Below are 24,043 nucleotides of genomic sequence, written 5' to 3' on the forward strand. Positions count from 1 at the left end.
TTTTTATGCAAGCTAGTGCACCGTGCCACACAGCTAAATCAATACGTACCTGGTTTGCATTTTGTGCTGTGACATACATTCAGGACTGGCCAGGTAACTCACCTCACTTGAACCCTATTGAGAACTTGTGTCTGATTATAAAGTCACAGCTGTGTGAGCAGGATACATCCAACATTCCTAAGCTCCACACCGCCATCCATGATATTTGGGACGGCCTTGACCCTACATACCTTCAGCATCTTGCAGCATCTGTTCCCAAGCACCTTCAGAATTGTAATTGTATTAAGGCCAAGGGACATCATACAAAGTACTTGGGGGGAGGTTACCTGTTTTATCTTGTTAAATGATATCTTTATATTTTGCATCACACTATAAGTAGGGCACATAAATTTTCCGCCAGGATAACATACATACATATATGCATATGAGTTTGGATGGTACTGCAGTAGAATGTAATAGGAAAGAGGATGACTGTTTTTGATTGGTTGGTAAGGATATTCAATGTATGTATGGATCATGGTGAAGTGCCTGAGGATTGGCATAATGCATGCATAGTGCTAATGTACAAAGGCAAAGGGGATGAAGGTGAGTGTTTGAACTACAGAGGCATAAGTTTGTTGAGTATTCCTGGGAAACTGTATGGGAAAGTATTGATTGAGAAGGTGAAGGCATGTACAAAGCATCACACTGGGGAAGAGCAGTGTGGTTTCAAAAGTGGTAGAGGATGTATGTGAGAAATAGAAAAACATATGAATTTGTATGTAGCATTTATGGATCTGGAGAGGGCATATGATAAGGTTGATAGAGATATTTTGTGGAAGGCATCAAGAGTATTTGGTGTCAGAGGAAAGCTACTAGAAGGAGTTAAAAGTTTTTACCAAGGATGTAAGGCATGTGTATGAGCAGGAAGAGAGAAGAGTGATTGGTTCCCAGTGAAGGTTGGTCTGAGGCAGGGGTGTGTGATGTCCCCATAGTTGTTTAATTTGTTTAAGGATGGGTTGGTAAGGGAAGTAAATGCAAGAGTTTTGGAGAGAGAGGCAAGTATGCAGTCTGTTGGGGATAAGGCGAGAAAAGTAAGTCAGTTGTTGTTGGCTGATGATACAGCCCTGGTGGCTGATTCGGTTGAGAAACTGCAAAGGTTGGTCACTGAGTTTGGAAAAGTGTGTGAAAGGAGAAAGTTGAGAGTAAATGTGAATAAGAGGCAAGGTTATTAGGCTCAGTACAGTTGTGGGACAAGTTAATTTGGATGTAAGTTTGAATGGAAAAAAATTGGAGGAAGTGAAGTGTTACAAATACCTGGGAGTGGACTTAGCAGCAAATGGAACTATGGAAGCGGAGGTGAGTCACAGGGTTGGGGAGGGGGAAAAGGTTCTGGGAGCGGTGAAGTATGTGTGGAAGGAAAGAATGTTATCTCATAGAGAAAAAATGAGTATATTTGAAGGAATAGTAGTTCCAAATATGTTAGATGGTTGGGAGGCATGGGATATAGATAGGGTTGTATGGAGGATGGTGGATGTGTTGGAAATGAAATATTTGAGGACAATATGTGGTGTGAGGTGGTGAGAAAGGGTAAGAGATATGTGTGGAAATAAAAAGAGTGTGGTTGAGAGAGCAGAAGAGGGCGTATTGAAATGGTTTGCTCACATGGAGAGAATGAGTGAAGAAAGATTGACAAAGAGGGTATATGTGTCAGAGGTGGAGGGAACAAGGAGAAGCAGGAGACCACATTGGAAGTGGAAGGATGGAGTGAAAAAAATTTTGAGCAATTGGTGCCTGAACATACAGGATGGTGACAGGCGTGCAAGAAATAGAGTGAATTGGAATGATGTGGTATACTGGGGTTGACGTGCTGTCAATGGACTGAACCAAGGTATGTGAAGCACCTGGAGTAAACCATGGAAAGGTCTGTGGGACCTGGATGTGGATGGGGAGCTGTGGTTTCAGTGCATTGCGCTTGACAACTAGTGACTGAGTGTGAACAAATGTCGCCTTTTCTTGTCTGTTTTCTTGGTGCTACCTTGCTGAAGCAGGGGATAGCGATGCTGTTTTCCTGTGGACCAGGGTAGTGACAGGAAGGAATGAAGGCAAGTAAGTAAGAATATGTACAAGTGTATATATGTATATGTCTGTGGATGTTTATGTATATATATATATATATATATATATATATATATATATATATATATATATATATATATATATATATATATATATTCTGTACTCAGTCTCTCCTGGAACTTCCTCACACAAGTCTCCTTCCCAAGCCCACTTACTCTCACCACTCTTTTCACCCCAACATTCTCTCTTCTGAAAATCTCCACAAATCTTCACCTTTGCCTCCACAAGATAATGATCAGACATCCCTCCAGTTGCACCTCTCAGCACATTAACATCCAAAAGTCTCTCTTTCGCACGCCTATCAATTAACACGTAATCCAACAACGCTCTCTGGCCATCTCTCCTACTTACATACGTATACTTATGTATATCTCTCTTTTTAAACCAGGTATTCCCAATCACCAGTCCTTTTTCAGCACATAAATCTACAAGCTCTTCACCATTTCCATTTACAACACTGAACACACCACGTACACCAATTATTCCCTCAACTGCCACATTACTCACCTTTGCATTCAAATCACCCATCACTATAATCCGGTCTCGTGCAACAAAACTACTAACACACTCACTCAGCTGCTCCCAAAACACTTGCCTCTCATGATCTTTCTTCTCATGCCCAGGTGCATATACACCAATAATCACCCATCTCTCTCCATCCACTTTCAGTTTTACCCATATCAATTTAGAGTTTACTTTCTTACACTGTATCACATACTCCCACCACTCCTGTTTCAGGAGTAGTGCTACTCCTTCCCTTGCTCTTGTCCTCTCACTAACCCCTAACTTTACTCCCAAGACATTCCCAAACCACTCTTCCCCTTTACCCATGAGCTTCGTTTCACTCAGAGCCAAAACATCTAGGTTCCTTTCCTCAAACAAAAGACGTAAGGGGAGTGGGGGAGGAATGGGATGTATTCCGGGAAACAGTGTTGGCTTGCGCAAAAGATGCTTGTGGCATAAGAAGCGTGGGAGGTGAGCAGATTAGAAAGGGTAGTGAGTGGTGGGATGAAGAAGTAAAATTATTAGTGATAGAGAAGAGTGAGGCATTTGGACGATTTTTGCAGGGAAATAATGCAAATGACAGGGAGATATATAAAAGGAAGAGGCAGAAGGTCAAGAGAATGGTGCAAGAGGTGAAAAAGAGAGCAAATGAGAGTTGGGGTGAGAGAGTATCATTAAATTTTAGAGAGAATAAAAAGATGTTTTAGAAGAAGGTAAATAAAGTGCGTAAGACAAGGGAACAAATGGGAACTTCAGTGAAGAGGGCTAATGGGGAGGTGATAACAAGTAATGGTGATGTGAGAAGGAGATGGAGTGAGTATTTTGAAGGTTTGTTGAATGTGTTTGATGATAGAATGGCAGATATAGGGTGTTTTGGTCGAAGTGGTGTGCAAAGTGAGAGGGTTAGGGAGAATGATTTGGTAAACAGAGAAGAGGCTTTTAGTAAAAGCTTTGCAGAAGATGAAAGCCGGCAAGGCAGTGGGTTTGGATGGTATTGCAGTGGAATTTATTAGAAAAGGGGGTGACTGTATTGTTGACTGGTTGGTAAGGTTATTTAATGTATGTATGACTCAAGGTGAGGTGCCTGAGGATTGGCGGGATGCTTGCATAGTGCCATCGTACAAAGGCAAAGGGGATAAAAGTGAATTCTCAAATTACAGAGGTATAAGTTTGTTGAGTATTCCTGGGAAATTATATGGGAGGGTATTGATTGAGATGGTGAAGACATGTACAGAGCATCAGATTGGGGAAGAGCAGTGTGGTTTCAGAAATGGTAGAGGATGTGTGGATCAGGTGCTTGCTTTGAAGAATGTATGTGAGAAATACTTAGAAAAGCAAATGGATTTGTATGTAGCATTTATGAATCTGGAGAAGGCATATGGTAGATCTGATAGAGATGCTCTGTGGAAGGTATTAAGAATATATGGTGTGGGAGGCAAGTTGATAGAAGCAGTGAAAAGTTTTTATCGAGGATGTAAAGCATGTGTATGTGTAGGAAGAGAGAAAAGTGACTGGTTCTCAGTGAATGTAGGTTTTCCGGCAGGGGTGTGTGATGTCTCCATGGTTGTTTAATTTGTTTATGGATGGGGTTGTTAAGGAGGTGAATGCAAGAGTTTTGGAAAGAGGGGCAAGTATGCAGTCTGTTGTGGATGAGAGAGCTTGGGAAGTGAGTCAGTTGTTGTTCGCTGATGATACAGTGCTGGTGGTTGATTTGTGTGAGAAACTACAGAAGCTGGTGATTGAGTTTGGTAAAGTGTGTGAAAGAAGAAAGCTCAGAGTAAATGTGAATAAGAGCAAGGTTATTAGGTACAATAAGGTTGAGGGACAAGTCAATTGGGAGGCAAGTTTGAATGGAGAAAAACTGGAGGAAGTGAAGTGTTTGAGATATCTGAGAGTGGATTTGGCAGCGGATGGAGCCATGGAAGCAGAAGTGAATCATAGGGTTGGGAGGGGGCAAAAGTTCTGGGAGCGTTGAAGAATGTGTGGAAGTCGAGAACATTATCTCAGAAAGCAAAAATGGGTATGTTTGAAGGAATAGTGGTTCCAACAATGTTGTATGGTTGCGAGGCGTGGGCTCTAGATCGAGTTGTGTGGAGGAAGGTGGATGTGCCGGAAATGAGATGTTTGAGGAAAATGTGGTGTGAGGTGGTTTGATCGAGTAAGTAATAATAGGGTAAGAGAGATGTGTGGTAATAAAGAGTGTGGTTGAGAGAGCAGAAGAGGGTGTTCTGAAATGGTTTGGTCACACAGAGAGAATGAGTGAGGAAAGATGGACCAAGAAGATATATGTGTCAGAGGTGGAGGGAACGAGGAGAAATGGGAGACCAAATTGGAGGTGGAAAGATGGAGTGAAAAAGATTTTGAGTGATTGGGGCCTGAACATGCAGGAGGGTGAAAGGCATGCAAGGAATAGAGTGAATTGGAACGATGTGGTATACTGGGGTCAATGTGCTGTCAATGTTTTGAACCAGGGCATGTGAAGCATCTGGGGTAAACCATGGAAAGTTTTGTGGGGCCTGGATGTGGAAAGGGAGCTGTGGTTTTGGTGCACTATTACATGACAGCTAGAGACTGAGTGTGAACGAATGTGGCCTTTGTTGTCTTTTCCTAGCGCTATCTCGTGCACATGAGGGGGGAGGGGGTTGTTATTTCATGTGTGGCGGGGCAGTGATGGGAATGAATAAAGGCAGACAGTATGAATTATGTACATGCGTATGTATGTATATGTCTGTGTGTGTATATATATGTATACGTTGAGATGTATAGGTATGTATATTTGCATGTGTGGATGTGTATGTATATACATGTGTATGTGGGTGGGTTGGGCCATTCTTTCATCAGTTTCCTTGTGCTACCTCGCTAACGCAGGAGACAGAGGCAAAGAAAATAAAATATATGTATCTATATATATATTTTTCTATCATTTTGCTTTGTCACTGTCTCCCGTGTTTGCGAGGTAGCGCAAGGAAACAGATGAAAGAAATGGCCCAACCCACCCCCATACACATGTATATATATACACGTCCACACACACAAATATACATACCCATACATCTCAATGTACACATATATATACACACAGACACATACATATATACACATGCACACGATTCACACCAACTGCCTTTATTCATTCCCATCGCCACCTCGCCACACATGGAATAACATCCCCCCCCCCTCATGTGTGCGAGGTAGCGCTAGGAAAAGACAACGAAGGCCCCATTCGTTCACACTCAGTCTCTAGCTGTCATACAATAATGCCCGAAGCCACAGCTCCTTTTCCACATCCAGGCCCCACAGAACTTTCCATATATATATATAATATATATATATATATATATATATATATATATATATATATATATATATATGCTCTGTGGAAGGTATTAAGAATATATGGTGTGGGAGGAAAGTTGTTAGAAGCAGTGAAAAGTTTTTATCGAGGATGTAAGGCATGTGTACGTGTAGGAAGAGAGGAAAGCGATTGGTTCTCAGTGAATGTAGGTTTGCAGCAGGGGTGTGTGATGTCTCCATGGTTGTTTAATTTGTTTATGGATGGGGTTGTTAGGGAGGTAAATGCAAGAGTTTTGGAAAGAGGGGCAAGTATGAAGTCTGTTGGGGATGAGAGAGCTTGGGAAGTGAGTCAGTTGTTGTTCGCTGATGATACAGCGCTGGTGGCTGATTCATGTGAGAAACTGCAGAAGCTGGTGACTGAGTTTGGTAAAGTGTGTGGAAGAAGAAAGTTAAGAGTAAATGTGAATAAGAGCAAGGTTATTAGGTACAGTAGGGTTGAGGGTCAAGTCAATTGGGAGGTGAGTTTGAATGGAGAAAAACTGGAGGAAGTGAAGTGTTTTAGATATCTGGGAGTGGATCTGGCAGCGGATGGAACCATGGAAGCGGAAGTGGATCATAGGGTGGGGGAGGGGGCGAAAATTCTGGGGGCCTTGAAGAATGTGTGGAAGTCGAGAACATTATCTCGGAAAGCAAAAATGGGTATGTTTGAAGGAATAGTGGTTCCAACAATGTTGTATGGTTGCGAGGCGTGGGCTATGGATAGAGTTGTGCGCAGGAGGATGGATGTGCTGGAAATGAGATGTTTGAGGACAATGTGTGGTGTGAGGTGGTTTGATCGAGTGAGTAACGTAAGGGTAAGAGAGATGTGTGGAAATAAAAAGAGCGTGGTTGAGAGAGCAGAAGAGGGTGTTTTGAAGTGGTTTGGGCACATGGAGAGAATGAGTGAGGAAAGATTGACCAAGAGGATATATGTGTCGGAGGTGGAGGGAACGAGGAGAAGAGGGAGACCAAATTGGAGGTGGAAAGATGGAGTGAAAAAGATTTTGTGTGATCGGGGCCTGAACATGCAGGAGGGTGAAAGGAGGGCAAGGAATAGAGTGAATTGGAGTGATGTGGTATACCGGGGTTGACGTGCTGTCAGTGGATTGAATCAAGGCATGTGAAGCGTCTGGGGTAAACCATGGAAAGCTGTGTAGGTATGTATATTTGCGTGTGTGGACGTATGTATATACATGTGTATGGGGGGGTTGGGCCATTTCTTTCGTCTGTTTCCTTGCGCTACCTCGCAAACGCGGGAGACAGTGACAAAGTATAATAAATAAATAAATATATATATATATATTTCTTTCTTTCATACTATTCGCCATTTCCCGCATTAGCAAGGTAGCGTTAAGAACAGAGGACTGGGCCTCTGAGGGAATATCCTCACCTGGCCTCGTTCTCTGTTCCTTCTTTTGGAAAATCAAAAAAAAACGAGAGGGGAGGATTTCCAGCCCCCCGCTCCCTCCCCTTTTAGTCGCCTTCTACGACACGCAGGGAATACGTGGGAAGTATTCTTTCTCCCCTATCCCCAGGGCACCACACATAAGGAAACAAGTACATTAAATTGAGAAGGTATAATGGGGGGCAAGAAAGTTTGTACCTGACACATATACAAGAGATGAATTACTGGGAGAGGATAGGAACCATGATTTTAGACTATATTGTAACAGAGAAGAAAGATGTGAGCCACAATAACAACTTTCAATTGCCACAACCAATTTGACAAAGTTGATTGTAAGAAGTTCTTCAGAATTAGCAAGGAGAGTTCAGTGATATAGGACTTCCATGCTTAAAGATGCAAATGAACAGAACAAATGAGGAAACTATAATGGCTTTTTAAAAAAATTGTAGAACAGAAGAGTGAGTTTACATTAAGAGATGGAGCCTTTAAAGTGTACAACTCCTTCCCCATGCTCCACAATTAGGCAATCACAATAAACAATTAACCTTTCTTATAAGCCTGAATGATTAAGTCAACAGCTTCTGAAAGACTGTTGGCAATAAAATGGGGTTTCACAGTAGGGTGGTTTTCACATGCCGGAATGTACTTTCCAGTCCGCACCAGCACACCTCGCATCCCACACTTCTGTGCTCCACCAACATCAGACACTATATCATCCCCAACCATTACAGCCTCTGCTGCTGAAACGCCCATGTCAGATAAAGCAGCAGCAAAAAACTGGGGTGAAGGCTTACCCACTACTTCACTTTTGATATCACAGGCAAACTCTAAAGCACTAGCAAAAGCTCCAACGTCAAGTTGCAACTCGCCTTTGAGCTTGTAATATTTTCCATATCCCAAGGCAAAAAGTCTTGGCTTTTCCAAACTCATCAGTAGTTTGAAAGCCTTGTTCATATTAGAAAATGAGAATACTTCATCTGCATCCCCTATCACAATATATATATATATATATATATATATATATATATATATATATATATATATATATATATATATATATATATATATATATCTTTTCTTTCTTTCATACTATTCGCCATTTCCCGCGTTAGCAAGGTAGCGTTAAGAACAGAGGACTGGGCCTCTGAGGGAATGTCCTCACCTGGCCTCGTTCTCTGTTCCTTCTTTTGGAAAATATATATATATATATTTTTATTTTTTTTATATATATATATATTTTTATTTTTTTCATTATACTTTGTCGCTGTCTCCCGCGTTTGCGAGGTAGCGCAAGGAAACAGACGAAAGAAATGGCCCAACCCCCCCCATACACATGTATATACATACGTCCACACACGCAAATATACATACCTACACAGCTTTCCATGGTTTACCCCAGACGCTTCACATGCCTTGATTCAATCCACTGACAGCACGTCAACCCCGGTATACCACATCGCTCCAATTCACTCTATTCCTTGCCCTCCTTTCACCCTCCTGCATGTTCAGGCCCCGATCACACAAAATCTTTTTCACTCCATCTTTCCACCTCCAATTTGGTCTCCCTCTTCTCCTCGTTCCCTCCACCTCCGACACATATATCCTCTTGGTCAATCTTTCCTCACTCATTCTCTCCATGTGCCCAAACCACTTCAAAACACCCTCTTCTGCTCTCTCAACCACGCTCTTTTTATTTCCACACATCTCTCTTACCTTTACGTTACTCACTCGATCAAACCACCTCACACCACACATTGTCCTCAAACATCTCATTTCCAGCACATCCATCCTCCTGCGCACAACTCTATCCATAGCCCACGCCTCGCAACCATACAACATTGTTGGAACCACTATTCCTTCAAACATACCCATTTTTGCTTTCCGAGATAATGTTCTCGACTTCCACACATTCTTCAAGGCCCCCAGAATTTTCACCCCCTCCCCCACCCTATGATCCATATTCATTTATTCAATTTGTTATACTTAGTCACTGTCTCCCACGTTAAGGAGGTGGCACAAGGAAACACAAGAAAGATTGGCCCAACCCACCCACATACACATGTATACACATAAATACCCACACACACACATATGCATAACTATACATTTCAACGTATACATACATATACATACACAGACATATACATATATATTCACATACATATTCATACTTGCTGCCTTCATCTATTCCTGTCACCACCCCGCCACACACGAAATGGCACCCCACTCCCCCTGTGCGCATGCGAGGTAGTGCAAGGAAAAGACAACAAAGGCTACATTCGTTCACACTCAGTCTCTAGCTGCCATGTGTAATGCACCAAAACTACAGGTCCCTTTTCACATCCAGGCCCACAAAACTTTCCATGGTTTGCCCCAGATGCTTCACATGCCCTGGTTCAATCCATTGACTGCAAGTCGACCCCATTATACCACATCATTCCAATTCACTCTATTCCTTGCACGCCTTTCACCCTCCTGTATGTTCAGACCCCAAGCACTCAAAATCTTTTTCACTCCATCCTTTCACCTCCAATTTGGTCTCCCGCTTCTCCTCGTTTCCTCTACCTCTGACACATATATCCTTTTTGTCAATCTTTCCTCACTCATTCTCTCCATGTGACCAAACCATTTCAATACACCCTCTTCTGCTCTCTCAACCACGCTCTTTATTACCACACATCTCTCTTACCCTTTCATCACTTCCTCGATCAAACCACCTCACACCCCATATTGTCCTCAAACATTTCATTTCCAACACATACACCCTCCTCCGCACAACCCTATCTATAGTCCATGCCTCCTGACCATATAACATTGTTGGAACCACTATTCCTTCAAACATACCCATTTTTGCTCTCTGAGATAACGTTCTCGCCTTCCACGCATTCTTCAAAGTTCAATGAACCTTCACCCCCTCCCCCACCCTGTGACTCACTTCCACTTCCATGATTCCATCCGCTGTTAAATCCACTTCCAGATATCTAAAAACACTTCACTTCCTCCAGTTTTTCTCCATTAAAACTTGCCTCGAAATTAACTTGTCCCTCAACTCTACTGAAACTGATTATCTTGCTCTTATTCACATTTGCTCTCAGCTTTCTTCTTTCACACATTTTACCAAACTCAGTCAGTACCTTCTGCAGTTTCTCACCCGAATCAGCCACTAGCACTGTATCATCAGCAAACAACTGACTCACTTTCCAAGCCCTCTCATTAACAACAGACTGCACGCTTGCCCCTCTCTCCAAACTTTGATTGGTTTGGGTATGTAGAAAGAATGCAAGACTGGGAGTTTACAAGGAGAGTGTATGATAGTACAATTAAAGGGGATATTGTGAGAGGAAGATCACCTGTGACATGGGAAAATAGAGCACAGGAAATACTTAAGGGAAAAAAATCGTGGAAGAATGCTTGGAATAGTGTATGCATGGGAGGCATGTAAGGACAGGGATAAGTGGAGACTTTTTTGACATGACCAACCCCTTGATGGGAGTTCCCTGAGTGAATAGGCATCAGATAGATAGATAGATAGAATACTTCCCACGTATTCCTCGCGTGTCGTAGAAGGCGACTAAAGGAGGCGGGACCCAGGGGCTGGAAACCCCCGTCCTTGTATTTAAATTTCTAAAGAAGAAACAGAAGGAGTCATGCGGGGAGTGCTCATCCTCCTCGAAGGCTCAGACTGGGGTGTCTAAATGTGTGTGGATGTAACCAAGATGAGAAAAAAGGAGAGACAGGTAGTATGTTTGAAGAAAGGAACGTGGATGTTTTGGCTCTGAGTGAAACAAAGCGCAAGAGGAAAGGGGAAGAGTGGTTTGGAAATGTCTTGGGAGTAAAGTCAGGGGTTGGTGAGAGGATAAGAGCAAAGGAAGGAGTACCACTACTCCTGAAGCAGGAGTTTTGGGAAAATGTGATACAATGTAAGAAAGCAAACTCTAGACTGATATGGGTAAAACTGAAAGTGGATGGAGAGAGATGGGTGAATATTGGGGCCTATGCACCTGGTCATGAGAAGAAAGATTATGAGAGGCAAGTGTTTTGGTAGCAGCTGAGTTAGTGTGTTAGTAGCTTTGATGGACGAGACCGGGTTATAGCGACGGGTGATTTGAATACAAAGTTGAGGGTATAATTGGTATACATGGGGTGTTCAGTGCTGTAAATGGAAATGGTGAAGAGCTTGTAGATTTGTGTGCTGAAAAAGGACTGGTGGTTGGGAATGCTTCGTTCAAAAAGAGAGATATACATAAGTATATGTATGTGAGTAGGAGGGATGGCCAGAGGGCATTCTGGATTACATGTTAATTGACAGGCATGTGAAAGAGAGACTTTTGGATGTTAAATGTGCTGACAGGGGCAGCTGGAGGGATGCTTGATCACTATCTTGTGGGGGCAAAGGTGAAGATTTGTGAAGGTTTTCAGAAAAGAAGAGAGAATTTGGGGGAGAAGAGAATGGTGAGAGAAAGTGAGCTTGGAAAGGAGAATTGTGTGAGGAAATACTGGAAGAGACTGAGTGCAGAATGGCAAAAGGTGAGAGCAAATGATGTAAGGGGAGTGGGGGAGGAATGGGATGTATTTAGGGAAGCAGTGATGGCTTGCGCGAAAGATGCTTGTGGCATGAGAATTGTGGGAGGTGGACAGATTAGAAAGGGTAGTGACTGGTGGGATGAAAAAGTAAGAGTGTTAGTGAAAGAGAAAAGAGAGGCATTTGGACGATTTTTGCTGGGAAGTAGTGCAAATGACTGGGAGATGTATAAAAAAAAAAAAAGCAGGAGGAGGTCAAGAGAAAGGTACAAGAGATGAAAATGAGGGCAAACAAGTTGGCATGAGAGAGTATCATTAAACTTTAGGGAAAATGAAAAGATGTTTTGGAAGGAGGTAAATAAAGTGTGTAAGACAATAGAACAAATGGGAACATTGGTGAAGGGGGCAAATGGGGAGGTAATAACAAGTAGTGATGAAGTGAGAAGGAGATGGAGTGAGTATCTTGAAGGTTTGTTGAATGTGTTTGATGATAAGAGAGGCAGACATAGGCTGTTTTGGTAGGGGTGGTGTGTGAAGTGAGAGGGGTCAGGGAGAATGGTTTGGTAAACAGAGAGGAGGTAGTGAAAGCTTTGGAAGCCAATAAGACAGCAGGTCTGGATGGTATTACAGTAGAATATATTCAAAAAAGGGGGTGACTACGTTGTTGATTGGTTGGTGAGGATATTCAGTGTATGTATGGAACATGGTGAGGTGGCTGAGGATTGGCAGATTGCATGTATAGTGCCAGTGTACAAAGGCAAAGGGGATAAAGGTGAGTATTCAATTTACAGATGCATAAGTTTGCTGAGTATTCCTGGGAAATTATATGGAAGGGTATTAATTGAGAGGGTAAGGGCATGTAGAGAGGATTAGATTGGGGAAGAGCAGTGTGGCTTCAGAAGTGGTAGAGGATGTTGTAGATCAGGTGTTTACTTTGAAAATTGTATGTGAGAAATACTTAGAAAAACAAATGGATTTGTATGTAGCATTTATGGATCTGGAGAAAGCAAATGTTAGGGTTGATAGAGATGTTATGTGGGAGGTTTTAAGAGTATATGGTGTGGGAGGTAAGCTGCTAGAAGCAGTGAAAAGTTTTGACCAAAGATGTAAGGCATGTGTATGAGTAGGAAGAGAGGAAAGTGACTGGGTCCCAGTGAATGTCGCTTTGCGGCAGAGGTGCGTGATGTCTCGGTGGTTGTTTATTTTATTTATGGATGGGGTTGTTAGGGAGGTAAATGCAAGAGTTTTGGAGAGAGGGGCAAGTATGCAGTCTGTTCTGGATCAGAGGGCTTGGGAAGTGAGTCAGTTGTTGTTTGCTGATGATACAGCCATGGTGGCTGATTTAGGTGAAAAACTGCAGAAACTGGTGATTTAGTTTGGCAAAGCGTGTGAAAAAAGAGTCGAGAGTAAATGTGAATAAGAGCAAGTGTATTAGGTTCAGTAGGGTTGAGGGACAAGTTAATTGGGAGGTAAGTTTGAATGGAGAAAAACTGGAGGAAGTGAAGAGTTTTAGATATCTGGGAGTGGATGGAAGCTTGGAAGCGGAAGAGAGTCACAAGGTGGGGGAGGGGGTAAAGGTTCTGGGAACATTGAAGAATGTGTGGAAGGCAAGAATGTTATCTGAGAGAGCAAAAATGGGTATGTTTGAAGGAATAGTGATTCCAACAATGATATATGGGATATATATATAGGGTTGTGCAGAGGAGAATGGATGTGTTGGAAATGAAATGTTTAAGGACAATATGTGGTGTGAGGTGGTTTGATCGAGTAAGTAATGAAAGGGTAAGAGAGATGTGTGGTAATAAAAAGTGCATGGTTGAGAGAGCAGAAGACAGTGAGTTCAAATAGTTTGGACACATGGAGAGAACGAGTGAGAAAAGACTGACAAAGAGGAGATATGTGTCAGAGTTGTAGGGAAGAGGGAAAAGCGAGAGATCAAATTGTAGGTGGAAGGATGGAGTGAAAAAGAGTTTGAGCGATCAGGGCCTGAATATACAGGAGGGTGAAAGGCATTCAAAGAATAAAGTGAACTGAACAATGTGGTAGATCTGGGTCGACGTGTTGTCCATGGATTGAACCATGGCATGTGAAGCGTCTGGGGTAAACCATGGAAAGGTCTATGGGCCCTGGATGTGGAAAGGTGGCTGTGGTTTCAGTGCATTACACATGACAGCTAGAGACTGAGTGTGAGCAAATGTGGCCTTTTCTTGTCTTTTCCTTGCACTACCTCGCTAGGGGGGTGATGCTATTTCATGTGTGGTGCGGAGCCGATGGAAATGGATAAAGGCAGCAAGTATGAATATGTACATGTGTATATATGTGTATGTATAAGTATGTAAACATTGAAAGATATATGTATGTATATGTGAGTGTGTGGGCATTTATGTATATACATGTGTATGTGGGTGGGTTGAGCCATTCCTCATCTGTTTCTTTGTGCTACCTTGCTAACGCAGGAGATGGCAATTAAGTATAATAAAAATAAAATGGGAGCAGAGGCCTGGAAATCCTCCCCTCTTGTTTTTAATTTTCCAGAAGAAGGAACAGAGAAACAGAGAAGGGGCCCGGTGAGGCTTTCCCTCAAAGACTCAGTCCTCTGTTCTTAACGTTACCTCGCTAATGCGGGAAATGGCAAATAGTATGAAAAGAAAAAATATAGACAGATAGATTGAAAAACAGATCTAGATAGATAGATAGATAGGTTGATAAATCAATAGATGGATGGATGGACAGACAGATACAGATGAATAGATAAATAGATGGACAGAGATGAATGAGGCATGCTGAAATGGTATGGGTATATGAAGAGGATGAGTGAAGAGAGACTGACTAAGAGAATATACATATCAGAAGTGGGGGAACCAAGGAGGGAGAGACCAAAAATGACAAAATGAGAAGAGAGGATGGAGTGAATGATATGCCTAATTTCAGTGGCTTGAACTTGCAAGAGGGTGAGCAAACTGGAGCAACATGACAAGTAGGGGGTGATAAGGTGTCAATGGGCTGAACTAAGGCATATGAAATGGGTCAGAGGAAACCAAGTAAAGGTCTGTGGGGCTTGGCTGTGGAGAGAGGGCTTTGGTTTCAGATAATCATACATGACAGCTTGAGAGGCTGTGAGCATATGAAGCTGTTCTTTATCTGTTCCTGGTGCTATCTTGCTCCACAGGAAATGGTGAATTATCTTAAAAGAAAAGATATCTCCTTACATGGTTATTACTGAACTAGCATAGGATAAGAGATAGATTGGATCAGTTAAATGGAAGATAGAAGAGTGACATATTGAGGAAAACAGAGTTCTGGAAAGAGGGACATGTACTGCATTGCAGGGAATGACAAAGTGGTCTGGAGTTGTAGGGAAAATAAGAATAGAAATACTAATTCTATTTGTACCATAAGAATGAATATAGGTGTATAGAAATACCACAGGAGATAAGGTTAGAGAGGTGCAAGTATATTCAACTCAGTACTGTGCAGTAAAAGCAAATCATGTCTTATTGCCATAGATAAACAAGCAAAAATTTTATGTATATATTACAAAAAAGAATATAATGTACAGTTATTCCTTGATTTACACTCCCTCCTTTTAGGCTTTTTCAACTTTTGGCCATTGAAAAAGTATGGACACTTCAATCTATGCTTCATAGCTTTCATAATTACTCATTCATGAATATTTTCAACTTTGCCATTAAAACCCAGCAAACTTCTTCATCACTCAAAGAAACCACAATGGCCATGTATGAAACTAGCCAGATATCAGACAAAGAGGCAGACAGTCTTGCCCCATTGCCTGCATAACCTTCCCACTCCTTATTCACACTTGTCAGGCACTACATGCTACTATTTTTGGTAAGTATAAAGTACTTATTTACTTAAAGTATTCTATTCATGTAAGCATTTATCTATGTATGTTTTGCATTGATTCATTTATTAACAGTATCTTTAGTGTTTATTCAACTATCAATTTACCAATGCTCTGTATGGATTTATCTTGTCATGTCTTAGGTATTCAATTAGGTTTGGTTGACTGGAAATTACCATCTAGGGATGCATCCCTACTTTACATCATGCTTATGAGTATAACTTTTTTGTTTTAGGCTTTTCCAATTTACTCTCAGATTTCAAATAACAAATCTCAAGTGTAAATAGAAGACAAACTCTATTAGAAAATATGTAAACATTTCAAATTTACATGAGAAAATCTACATATACAATTTACTAATGAATGATTTAAAGATAAGCCAACTGCATAGTAATACTTAATTTATTTATATTAATTTGTCACAAACTAAAATCTTGGTTAATAAAATTTACATTAATTCATAAAACCATGTACAAAAAAGCAAAACAGTATCAACATTAACAAAACAGTAAGTTATAAGAGCTGGTTTATAATGATTATGAAGCACTTCAGTTGAGTTAAACATTTCAAGTAAAATATTACATGAAATGCATGTTGTAACATTGGAAATAATAAAAGATGAATTGGAATTATAATGTAATTGATTGTATACAAAAGTAACACTTTAACTAATTTGTAAAACCTTGTACACAAAAGCAAAGCTGTATCTTTAAAATAATACCACGTTATGAAAGCTGGTCTATAATGGTAATGTATTACTTCAGTCAGGCTAATACTTTACGCAAAATACTATATGAAATGCATGTTGTAATGTTGGCAATACAGCAAGATGAACTACAATTATAACAAAACAATGGTTTTCCAAAAGTAACACTTTCTAATTTGAACTTTATATGTTAAGTAATGTACTATGTCAATATAAAATTCTGTATCAAAAGACCTTGTCACAATACATTACCTGTGCATTTGCCATGCTAGTCAGTGACAGTTTGCATTTGTACTACATGAGCTGTGAGATTTTATCAAATGCAAAGCTACACAGAAATCAGTACACTTTGGGATGAAACTAAAATCAAACTTCACTTTCAGTAACTGCTATCGCTCTACATTCCTCCACACTTCGTCAGGCTAAGCAATACACAGCTTAAGTATTCTGCATTCAAATTAAGCTAACAAGCAGTATCAAACTATCACATTTTTCCTCTAGTGTCTAATATATTTTACTTATAGTAATTAAGATGGGAGCCCAGAACTAACATATGAACATAAATTGTGAATAAGTGTTAAAAGCGAGAAATTGTGAACAAAAAAAGTTTTTGCTGTGAAATACTCAGAGAGGAAGTAAATGGCCACAGCTTTTTATGGCCACATGGGCATACCAAAAATCAAATGAAGTATGAGAAGATAAGAAGCTGGAGGGAAAACTTTTTCACTCTAACTACCCTGTTCTTCTACAGCTAACCTAAGATTTCTATTTAAAACTACCATACTTTACATACTCAATGCCCATGCATCAAGTGTTAAAATACCTTGAATCTGAAGCTAAATGCAAACAGTGTGCTTGATTCAGCAGCTTGAATCAAAATATTTGTTTTCCTGATTAAAAAATTGATAACTATACAGATTTCAGTTTTGAGGAATTTGAGGGTAACCTTGCAACTTGATAATCTAACTTACTTCCTGATATGAATGACTTAAAAAGTTCATTGTAAATTAACACCTGTAACTAAGTGTTTGGATTTTATATAATACAGTACAAAGAAAAGGTCTTCAGAGGGATATAATACATAAGTACTATCCATGGCAATATCAGAACACGGTTCAGTATCCAGAAGATGATTTGACTCATGTGCTTGTTTCTAAAGAGAAATAATGCAAGGTGCAGTGAAGGAACAAGAGAACAGAAGTGCAAAAACTAATCAATTCATCTAAAAAGTTTGAGGAAAGTGGAGGAATATGAAAATAGTATGCACTTCAAGACTTGACAATATGAATTACAAATTGCCTTACTTTCTATACATTCATACATTATACACTAGACACTAAATATCTAATCATAGGCTATAGAAATTCAAAGATCATGATTAATATCAAGTAGAGAAAATCATGTATGACTGTGCTGAGAAAATACCTGATCATGTACACGAGTAAAAAATTTGTACATTTTCATCTCTGGGATTCTTTTAGATTCACACCAAGAATGACTATGACATCATTCTGAAATTCAAAGTTTGGGTTGCACATAACTCTAATCTCTGGGTAGGTGTATGGGGATAGCCAATTTCTCAGTCCAAATAGGTACTACCATCCCAAAGCAAACCTGCACATATCAGACAAGTCATATGAAAAGGATTATTAACCATGCTGGAATTTAACTCTTGGTGAGTTAGCTCTATTTTCATTTTCAGCATAATTCCACCGCAATACTATTTCATAAACTTTTGTGAAGATTCACAAAAGTTAATTCAAATTACATGAAAATACCAAAAAGGTACAATTAGAGAGTCACAGCCACAAATTTTTTCTCTAAATCTGAAATATAATCTAAAATAAGCTTTCTTTTGCTAATAACCTGACTTTTAAGCTTAAAAACTTCAATATTCATATTTCAATCTGTATAACCAAAATGTTCATTAAGAAATCTTCTTAATGAGATTATACAAAAGGTAATATGCCAGTTTAATATATGTTTTCTCAATTTTCAAACCCTGGCAAGACAGTAAGTACATACTTTCCTGGAAGACTACCTTATGTAAACAAAATCCAATTACAAAACTTTCCTGTTAAAATTCTATTTACCTGACTGCAGAGAAAGACACAGGAAACTGCACTTACGTTCTACTGAGGCACCAAGATAAAAATTCAATGCAAATGTATTACTTGTACTCATGTGATAAATAGCAAATCACTATAGTATTCCTAACTTTCCAAGAGGTAGCTGACATTTTAAAATGAACCTAAAACTTTTCCAACACACATTTCAGTTAAGAACAGAAAAATATCCATAATAGAAAACATGAAGTGTGACAATACCAGGTGGCACAAGAGGTCCTTTAAGAGAGCGATGTCAGATTACAACACGGCAAAACTTAGAAATATATCTTATGTAATGATATGCAATAAAAATTATGAATTAAATATATCTAAAGGATTGAAATTTAATAGAATTTATGTAATTTTCTTTGGGAATCTGTCTTATTAGTCTCACATAGATTAATACTCTAAAAAAATTACCTTCAGTAATATCTTATAAACAACAAATCATAAACTACATTATTTATATAAAGACAATAAGAATATAAGAAAAACACATATAAAGAAAATAAGAATATAAAATAAAACCTTTCTTGAAGCTATTAGTGCAATTTCCAACACCATTATCAGGCATCACTGTGGTAGCACAAACTGATCAAATGTTGATGAATCACATAAAGGCTACTGTTGGAACAAAAGATATTACTGATCAGTGGTACAATGTGTTGTAATAAGCCCAATTTTCTGTCAAGCATAGAAACAACTGGTATATAACGAAGTAATGCTTGTATTGCCACAGGCTTTATTCAGCACGTTTCAAAGAAATTGGTAATACTTTACCAAAGGTGTAGTATCCAATTGGAAGCAAACCAAAAAGGCAAGGGCCCATACAGGCAATTTCTCTACGGATATCCCCCACTTAAGGGCATCTAATATCCTGTAATATCACTACAACAAAACTTTTTGATTAGGGAACTAGTTCATTTAACAAATGGCTTCTACTAGTTGTGATGAAATTTTCAATTTTTGGCAGTCTATCTAAAAAATAAAAATCTTCAAACCTTGTTTAATTACCAATATATAAGAATAATAATAAAAGACATATTAGCTTACAAACTACAGTATCATAATCACTGTGCTGTATTCCATTCCCAATTAATAGGGTGGATCAGGTAAGTATAGCTATTAACATTACTCACACACACAACATAAAAGACCATTGTATCAACCATTTAAGGACCAATTACAGTGAATACAAAAGGAAAATATGACTTTCTCTCCTAATAATCTATAGCATCTTTTCTCAAAACCACCTTGAGCAGCAATAGCCACAGTCTCTGGTAAGTGTAAAAAATATTATCATTACTTTTATTTCTATGGTCTATTTCAAGTATTATATATAAATATTCTATTGGAGCATTAACAGAATCATAATATACATGTGCTTGAAACGATTTTCTGCATTCTTACAGTTGTTTTCATCATGCCTTGGGCCATTTTTGTTTTTGGAATGCATCTCCAATTACAGAATGATATTTCTGGTAAAAAAGAGTTTGCTTTTGATCATTTTCTTAATAGTCAAATTTTCAGAAACATCCTGTTTGATAGGGGGGTACCTGTATATGGAGCCTTGAGCCTGGAGACACAGAGGTAGCTCACCTAAAAATATGATGAGGGTGGGTTTTACATAGTAATCAAAGCTACACCAGAGTTAATCAAAATAAACTCAACCTTAGTCTAAAATTATGAAGCTGGTGAGGAATATATCCCTTGATAATGATAAAAGAATGACTGTTTAAGATCTGCTATGAAGGTCCTTTGTTGGGAGGATTTCTTTGTGAAAGTGAGAGGTTCTATGAAAACTTGTCTCAGCTGACAAATGAATTCCAACTACAGAGAGAACCAATTTGATGTCCTCTACTATTGTGAAAGACACTGTTTACAGTAAATATAAGTTGAGGATATATGTGAATAGCGTGTTAAGTAGTATGCATTGGATTCATCCCACAATAATGGATATAAGCTAATAAAAAGAGAGAAAAGGAAATTTTTGTTTTCTTATGTAACACCATTTTCAATACTTCTCTGATCATACAGCAAATAAAACATTCTGAGAAAGGCAAAATATGTGAACTTCTTGAATCTTGAACATATTTTTCTACACATATCAATGACACTAACTAAAAGCTTATCAAAGCCATCATATATTATTAACCATCTTTACTTCTCATGTCTAGTGTTACTTTTGCTTTAGCATTACCATAAAACGTTTACACTACCAAGAGTGCTACATAACATTCTCTATACAACACCTGTCAAAACAATTTCAAGTTCTCCAAGAAGGTTCTAAAAATTTAGGAACCATGGTTAACAGCTTAATATATAAGCATACTTGTAATCCAGCAGAAATCAAGAGAAACATGTACATGAATCCGAAAGGTTAAATCCTTCTATAATCCAGCAAAATCTGATAACAAAAACTAAGTAAGAACTACTCATATACTTTGGCATCAATTAATCACATGACATATTTACAGAATCAATCATGCCAACACTCAAAAGAAACACAAGCATGATATGCAATATCACACAAGCAACTATGATAATACTTATGAGTGTTGAATCTGTTGAGACAGCAGGTAAATCTGCTGTGTCAGGACTGAATTCCTGTGTCGAAGAACCTGAAGCAAGTCTGCTTGGCGTTCAAGAACCCATTCAAGATTACTTGGCCCTCTGTAGAAAAAAAGGGAATAAACATTAATTTTCTTCCCCTTAATATGATCAGCTTAGTTAAACTATGAGTTTAGTTTGCCAATTTGTCTATATGGTGTCAAAAAGAATGTCACATCTGTAGGGACTAAAAAATATAATTTCATCAGACAGTGAGTAAATCCTTTCTCCAGATCAAGAATAGTCACCTGAACAACTATGTAGTTAAAGAGAGTGGGTGTTACCAGTAGAACAGCACTGACAGACTCATGTGTATACTAAAGTGTTTTTCATCATCAACTGAGTTTTATGGCTTTCATTACACCAATGCAGTAGTGTTAGCATAAAGCAAACTGCATAGGTACGTATTACGGATGAACAATTATCATGGCATTATGGGTTATGGTAGGATTATTTACTATATTCAACTCGTCCTTTTATAATTAAGAGACACTGTCCCACAACTGATTGCTGCATGGAAACAAACGGAAAACTAAGAACAACATTCAACATATTTGAACAAAAATCTCATACAGGAAATTCAGTAAGTATGATCCATATTTGTACCAGATGCAGTCAACAGAAAAAAAAAGACCCCCCATATCTAACTAGCAACTATAAGAGTGTTAGTAACTTGTCACCCGCCAAATTCATCAAATAAGTAGAAAATAAATGACTAGACCATTCTAACAGTCATGCTACATTTACTGTAATGTGCGTGCTTACAGACACTCATTTACAACAAATGTTAGACTGGCATCAAGACTTAAGTAAGCAATGAAACTTAAAAAGACTGTGCCTCATAAAGAGGAAAGGCAACAGAAAAGCCATGAGTGGGATTTGGCCTTTATGTTAACTCATAACAAATGAGCTAAAACTTTCAAATAATGTGGTGAAAGTGTTAGTTACCATGAGTGAAAACTTAAACTAATTTACTAGACCGATCTATAACTTATTGAATACAAAACAACAGAATTTACAGAACAACTATGGAACAATTTATTTTGCCTAAATCTTACACATCCAGTCCCAACTGTAATCCTTCTAAGAGATTTCAACTACTACACCAAAGATGTATATCATAAGAAACAATACTGATGGTGGAAACTACATTCAGTGAAATCCCTCTCAACAAGACTTCAATGTACCAGATTTCAGCTTCTGACAGTACTCTTTGATTTAAATGAACTACGTCTGGGGGTCTCATGAAAAATCCCACAAAGGTCTACTACATCATAAATTTAGTTTAGTATGGTTAGGACTCACTGGACTGAATTTGGGATGTAATAGAATAGTCTGTTATGTCCCAACTTTAATCTGGGACCTTTGACCACAGACTGAGATAATGGCATTAGGAGAACAAGAAAACCTGTTGTGCATTGCCTTGGTGCATGTGTTTTTATTTCATTCACATTTGAAATTATCCTTGCCCACATACACATAGTTTTACGTTAACTTACAAAAGTTTACTGGTGCAATACTATTTTTTGTACCTTTACACCTACAAAAATAATTTGAGTAGAAATTTTAACATGAAAAAAAATCCCTGGCTTGGTCACTGCCCACCATTTTGAGATCAGCACACACACACACACACACAGTCAAGACATAAGCAACTCTGCCTGTGTTCTCATGCAACTGCAGTATTCTATGTAGTACAAAGACCTCTCTTTACCCAATACATGATGTAAGATAAGAGTGCTTTTATTGATGCATGTGCTCACAGGTCCAGGAATCACCTAAGTAAGGCTGAAAAGCTGAAAGTGGTTGAATGTCATAAGCATAGAGAGTAGCTTGTGCCTCTATTGTGCCCCGTTTTCAATTAGGTGATTCACGTCACTCCAGATGCAGCCCTAGGGCTTTTTCCTTTGGTTCCAGAGTAGTCTTTCCTACCTTCTGACTACCTTCACCAACTGGGGAACACCTACAATGTAAAGAATCATTGTTGGACCAAAGAAAGTTCAGAAAGGACTCGTAAAAATTGTGAATTTCTAACTGCCCCTGAAAACATTTGGGACTTAATGGAATTTTGCTTCTAATGGATTCCATTTTCCCTCAATTAGTCTTTAAGAATGGGATTTCACTGAAATAATGATTATCTATCATACTTATCATACTTGATCACTGTTTCGTGCATCAGTGAGGTAGTGCCTAAGTCAGTGAGGCAGTGCCAGGAAACAGACGAAGAATGGCCCACCCACTCATATACACATATATACATACATAAACGTCATTACACACACATATATATACATAAACATCATTACACACACATATATATACATATATATACACATACACAGACATATATATACGCATGTACATATTCATACTTGCTTGCCTTCATCCATTCCTGGAGCCACCCTGCCCCACAGGAAACAGTATCACTACTCCCTACTTCAGCAAGGTAGCACCAGGAAAACAGACAAAAAAGAACACATCCGTTCACACTCAGTCTCTAGCTGTAATGTGTAATGCACCAAAACCACGGCTCCCTATCCACATCCAAGCCCTACAGACCTTTTCATGGTTTATCCCAGACGTTTCACATGTCTTGCCTCAGTCCACAGACAGCACATAGACCTCAGTATACCACATCACTCCAATTCACTCTATTCCTTGCATGTCTCTCACCCTCCTGCATGTACAGGTCCCGATCGCTCAAAATCTTTTTAACTCAATCCTTCCACCTCCAATTTGGTCTGCTTCTCCTTCTTCCCTCCACCTCTGATACATCCTCTTTGTAAATCTTTCCTCACTCCTTCTTTCAATATGCTCATACTATTTCAACACACCCTCTTCTGCTCTCTCAACCACACTATATTTCAACATATCTC

The 24,043-nt window shown here is 39.1% G+C and overlaps 2 protein-coding genes across 2 annotated transcripts in view; both read right to left on the reverse strand.

The window, feature by feature from the left end:
• Window positions 1–7,900: 7,900 nt before the first annotated feature.
• Window positions 7,901–8,314, reverse strand: LOC139750050 (phospholysine phosphohistidine inorganic pyrophosphate phosphatase-like). Its single transcript, XM_071664389.1, has one exon. It carries the CDS (start codon window positions 8,312–8,314, stop codon window positions 7,901–7,903), a length of 414 nt encoding a protein of 137 aa, XP_071520490.1.
• A 7,817-nt stretch (window positions 8,315–16,131) lies between these two features.
• Window positions 16,132–24,043, reverse strand: part of LOC139750328 (transmembrane protein 192) — a 118,888-nt gene continuing 110,976 nt past the window's right edge. The window contains exon 6 of the mRNA XM_071665006.1: window positions 16,132–21,230. Coding sequence (XP_071521107.1) covers window positions 21,107–21,230 — 124 coding nt within the window. The 3' untranslated portion in view covers window positions 16,132–21,106. The remainder of the gene's footprint in view (window positions 21,231–24,043) is intronic.

Source organism: Panulirus ornatus, chromosome 9, assembly GCF_036320965.1.
Source record: "Panulirus ornatus isolate Po-2019 chromosome 9, ASM3632096v1, whole genome shotgun sequence".
Classification (NCBI taxonomy): domain Eukaryota; kingdom Metazoa; phylum Arthropoda; class Malacostraca; order Decapoda; family Palinuridae; genus Panulirus; species Panulirus ornatus.

Coding starts and splice junctions, on each gene's coding strand:
- LOC139750050 (XM_071664389.1), bottom strand. CDS start 8,314: ATGAACAAGGCTTTCAAACTACTGATGAGTTTGGAAAAGCCAAGACTT.